This window comes from Euprymna scolopes, chromosome 7, assembly GCF_053919585.1.
Source record: "Euprymna scolopes isolate OS-2025 chromosome 7, ASM5391958v1, whole genome shotgun sequence".
Classification (NCBI taxonomy): domain Eukaryota; kingdom Metazoa; phylum Mollusca; class Cephalopoda; order Sepiida; family Sepiolidae; genus Euprymna; species Euprymna scolopes.
Window position 1 is genome coordinate 100,474,663 of NC_136488.1, and position 5,389 is coordinate 100,480,051.

Sequence of the window (5,389 nt, forward strand, 5' to 3'; positions counted from 1 at the left end):
AACCATGGCTGGCTGTTAGGTTTTTGTTGGAATTTTTAGATGGTATGAATTGGTCTATGCCTACAATTAACCATTCGGTCAGATCTGATACTATAGAGGACACTTCCTTTTTAAACATGGAGTGCAGAGGTAAATCAGATATGAATGTATGGAAGCTATCCCAGTCAGCCATAGAGTATCGGTATATAGTACGGTGGAGGGGTATGTCTGGGGACTTATTACATTTCGTTTCATCTTAACTGATATGACGGAGTGGTCGGAGGATCCTAGAGGAGAATGAACGGAACATGAACATAGCTCAGGGGAAGTTGAGAGAAAAAGGTCTAGGAGACTTGCATAATGACCGGGTGTATCGGGCACACGGGTGGGTTCGCAAACAATCTGAGTGAGGTCATAAGCAATGGCAAAATCATGACAAAACCTCCCCTCATCGTCTGTCTTATTTGAATGGGTCAGCCATTCTACGTTATGGACGTTGAAGTCACCACAGATGTGGATGTTAGCTGAGGGATGTGCAGACAGGACATGATCTATTTTCTCAGATATGCTCTTAAAGATAGTAACTCCGCTGTTGTGGGGCCGATAGAGGGCAAATATAAATGCAGTGGTGTTAGCAAGTGCAACCCTGAAGCACATATAGGGTAAATTAGGATCTTCTCTAGAGATATCCCTGCCACATGGGAAGCCATCTTTAATGTAGGCACATATTCCATGCCCATGGCGATCTTGGGGGTCAGATTTAGCTGTTAAGTTAGAGTATCCGTTAATTATGAACTCATCTAGGGAAGTGGTCGGCCCTATTCCAGTTTCGCTTAGAAAGAATATGTCAGGTTTCGTCTCCTGTAATTGGGTTTCAACCTCTGGAAGGTTGGAACGTAGACCCCTGATGTTGGAGAAGGAGACCTGGTAGTAGGGGTCTACATTGGAAGATGGGGTTCTAGGTTTATTTGAGTTTTTATTCTTTTATTCTAGGCGGCTATTATTCAGTTAGTATGAAGCTAATTTAGGATCACACCTACAGATGCAAAAATCACTAAAATGTCCCAACATGCCATTGAATAGTAGTAAAACAAAGACTGTTTGTCTGAAGTTGTTAGTTATTACTAGGGCTAGGACAACAGCATATTCTTTTCATTGTTTTTACTTTTTCGAATACATACCCGACACAGACATAATTAATCAACCGAGAACCACATCACACTACATAAAAATATACAAGATATCAATGAATAATATACCTGAGAATCAAAACAAGGAAAAGAATATGCTGTTGTCATAGCCCTAGTTATTACTAATTATAGTTGTATTGCAGAAAGGATTGTGAATTTTATTAACATAAAAGTTTAGATTTGGAGAGTGTAAAGTTCCCTCAGAATCGTACATCCTACTGATGAAGCGATGACCAAAGAGGCCCTGCAGCCATTTCAAACAAGGATCACTGCATTTAATCAAATGCACTGCATGGATAGCAATATCAAAACGTGAGTATTTATTTTTACTGGTTTCAAGATCGGAATGAATAGGCTGTCATGAGCAATACTAATCATTACCTAGTGGTCAGGAAATTTTGGGCAAACTTGAGTAGTCAAGGAGGTACTGTGAGGGATGAACAGTGCTTTCAACAGGATGGGTCAAGAGAAGAGTGTTTGAGAATTATTGCACATCACATTCAGGTTTGCTTGTTACATAAGACTGCACATTTGTAGTATAACATTGAACAAAGACTGTTGAATATTCATTACTGAAACTTGGTGGACAAGTCGGACTGTACCAAATATGGTTGGAGTGCAGAACAAATTGTGAATTTTATTAATAATTCCATGGGTGTCATTTTGGTGTATCTGTATATGTGTGTGTGTGGGGGGGGGGGTGAGTCACCTTATCTTCACCTTTATTTGTAGAATCAATATGGAAATGTTGTTGGCAATCTCTTTCTATTTCTTACTAATATTGTCAGATGGTATAAAAAAAGATGATCAATTTCTATTTATATTATCTTGAAAAAGATGGAGATCTGCTCGTACATCTTTTCATCTGGATCGTCTGTCTGAACATAGCTGTACAATGAGACAAAGAAACAAGAACAATTGGATTAATCAGCTTAACTACCCTTTGCAAAAGATCATAATCTTGACCATAAATTTTTCTTTTTTTTTTATATAATCTGAGCTAATCCTAATTCTAAATAATTTTTTATTTTCTTGAAAAGAAGAAAAAAATGACTATCAGTTTTATGGACCATTTTAATCTGATAAAATGCTCACCAGAACTGTTTAACAGATAAAATTCTATTTATAGATTTCAAGATGCGTACAATGAGACTTGTTGTTTTGATAACACATAGCAGTAGTTCTTTTTCTCTTCTCTCTTTTTCATTGTTGCCATCTTCTACTTTTTAATATCGAAGATTAGAGAATAAACAATTGTAGCACTACAGGGACCAATTATTCAATTCTTGGGCAGTGGCTCATCACATCGTTGTGTTGATGACACATAGCAACTGTTCGATCTCTCTCCTTTTCTTTGATATTGCTGTCATTATGTTTTTAATATCAGTAGTTGTAAAATTTATTAAATAATGACATCAAAGGATTCATTTGGAGCTTTACAAGGCTTTTGGAGTTTTCCTTTTCTTTCCTAGTATGCACAGATAATATCCGCGCCTCCTCTGTTATCTGTCTATGGCGACTTCCTGTCTATGATGTAATTTCCTTGTAATTTTTTAAATAAAAGTCTTTATACGTATGTAGAAACAAAGACGGCTGGGAGTTCTTAATGTTTATTTTCATGGAGAGAAATGTTTAAGAAATTAAAGGGAAATTAATATTCTTTCAACTAATTGTCTTAAGGATAAATAGGAAAGCATTTCGCTTTTGACGATTATCAAAGTTTTCCTTTCATGTTTAGAGCATTATTGCTACTTCACCTTGTGCGACGTCCCATAGAAAAAATAATTAAATCTTAGTTTCTTTATCAAGCTCGATACTCGAGGCATCATGTCACTGACGTCTTTTTGTTTTACTCTAATTTTAATCTACTTAACCTCGCTAACTTTACACGATAATTTTTCCTGTTCATCTTTCGTGAGAATACGTTTATTTCCCAAACTTTGTGTCACTTTTATTTGAACCTAGTTCGATCTTTCTTAAGATTGATATTACCTGATATGTTATCCAACATAGGGCTATCCATTATATCACATCCTGACTTGTAGTCCTAACTCTAAATCTTGAACTTTTAATGGATTTTTCCACTACTCTGTGATTACTAGGGCTATGACAAAAGCATATACTTTTCATTCTTTTGACTCTCCAGTGTGTATTCGTTAATATCTTATATGCTTTTATGTAGAGTGATGTCATTCTCGGTTGATTAACTGTGGCTAACTGTGTCGGATATATACTCGAGAGTCAAAACAATAAGTATATGCTGTTGTCATAGCCCTAATGATTACTCCAACTTTATGTGGAAAGTACTATTTTAATATTGTTTTCATTCATCTACATATAATTTACTTACATTCGTTAGAATTAATGGATGTATAATGCAAGTCTTAAAGACTGGCATATCTCATGACTACAAAGGACAGCATATCGATTGGTGCAAAATATAAGCCTCCTGTTAAAATTGGAGATGGGAAGCGCCTATGTTTACCCACTAGGGGCAACTAAGTCGTGGCAAATGATTTTAGGACCGGAAGAAAAGTGAAGTGGTTTCCACCTCCTTTCTTTCTCTCTCTCTCACAATCTGTTTCTTCTAATGCATTTTGTACAGGGTGGGCCAAAATAAGGGTCCTATTTTTAAAAAATTCATAACTTTTTTATTTATTGATTTTTTTTTTTCAGAATAAGTAAAGGACCCCTTCCGAAGCAAGCATGAGCCGTATTAGCCCTAAGGGACGTACCCTCATAATAGAGTGGTACTTTAAATCCAATGAGTCGATTTCGGAGACTCAACTCATCTATCGGCGTCATTACACCACCAGAAACTCTCCTTCGGCAAAAGCAATCCGAGGAATTATTGCTCGTTTTAGGGACCAACAAGGAATATCCGACATGGCGAGAAGTGGTAGGCCTCGTACTGTACGAACAGCTCAAAATTTCGAGGAATTGGAGAGAAGTTTGGAGGAGGATGCATCCACATCCACAAGGAGGAGATCAAAAGAACTTGGCATTTCTCGAACCTCACTTCGGAGAATGCTAAGAGAAAGAGGGTATTTTCCATATAAAGTGCAGCTAGTTCAAGAACTTCAACCTCGAGATAATGAAAAAAGACTTGAGTACGCTATGCGACTCCAGGATTTGGCCAATAATGATCCGTATTTTCTAAAAAAACTAATAATGTCGGATGAAGCCCATTTTCATCTTGATGGGTTCATCAATAAACAAAATTGCCAAGGATAATTCAGCAGCACACATTACATCCACTCAAGTGCACGGTGTGGTGTGGCGTTACTGCTGAAGAGATAATTGGCCCCTATTTCTTTGAAGACGATGCCGGAAATCAGGTAACAGTAACGGGTGACCGCTACTGAGAAATGCTGCAAAATTTCTTGCAACCGTGGGTTGCCGCCAAACCTGATAGGATGTGGTTCCAACAGGATGGAGCCACAGCACACACTGCGAGAGATACCCTTACACTTTTACAGGGTATATTTGGAAATCAGATTATCTCTCGCAGTTGCGAAATTCAATGGCCTCCACGATCACCCGACCTTACAGCTCCTGACTTCTTCTTATGGGATTACCTCAAAGAAAAGGTTTATGCCAATAAACCAAACAATATTGAGGAACTGAAAGCAAATATTGAAGCAGAAATAAGAGCCATAAGTCCTCAGATGTTGCAAACTGTTATGGAAAATATTTTAAAAAGAGCCGAAGAGTGTGAAGCCGCCAATGGCGCCCATTTAGAAAACATTATTTTTGCTTAAAAAACTCAAAACAGTGTAAAAAACAATACTTTAGTTTTTGTAAGTTTTAAGAAGTGTTTTTCGGCCAAAATTTGTTTTGTTTATTTCAAAGAACTTTATGTGTGTGTAGACTGTGTATGTGTGTGTAGACTGACCTTTCAGAGGAAGGGTCAGTCTACACACACATAAAGTTTGGTGAGTTTAACTTTTATTTTGTGGAGGTTATTCAAATTTAAAGATAGGACCCTTATTTTGGCCCACCCTGTATGAGGCAGACGTGTCTTAATGCTTAGAATGTATAATTCTCCCCTCAGTACCATTGGGTTGGAATAGTTGGGCTACTTTAAACAACCACGATTCACCACTTTCGTTTCTAGATATATGAATAAAACTGTGAACCATACAAAAGATGTCGTTGCATCTTGATAAGCTTTTGCTTCAAGTCAACATGTGCTTAGTTCTAATTCATGATGGCTGGTT

The 5,389-nt window shown here is 37.3% G+C and overlaps 1 protein-coding gene across 1 annotated transcript; it reads left to right on the forward strand.

The window, feature by feature from the left end:
- The first annotated feature begins 3,875 nt into the window (after positions 1-3,875).
- Positions 3,876-4,403, forward strand: LOC145280308 (uncharacterized). Its single transcript, XM_080132078.1, has one exon. It carries the CDS (start codon positions 3,876-3,878, stop codon positions 4,401-4,403), a length of 528 nt encoding a protein of 175 aa, XP_079988204.1.
- Positions 4,404-5,389: the final 986 nt, after the last annotated feature.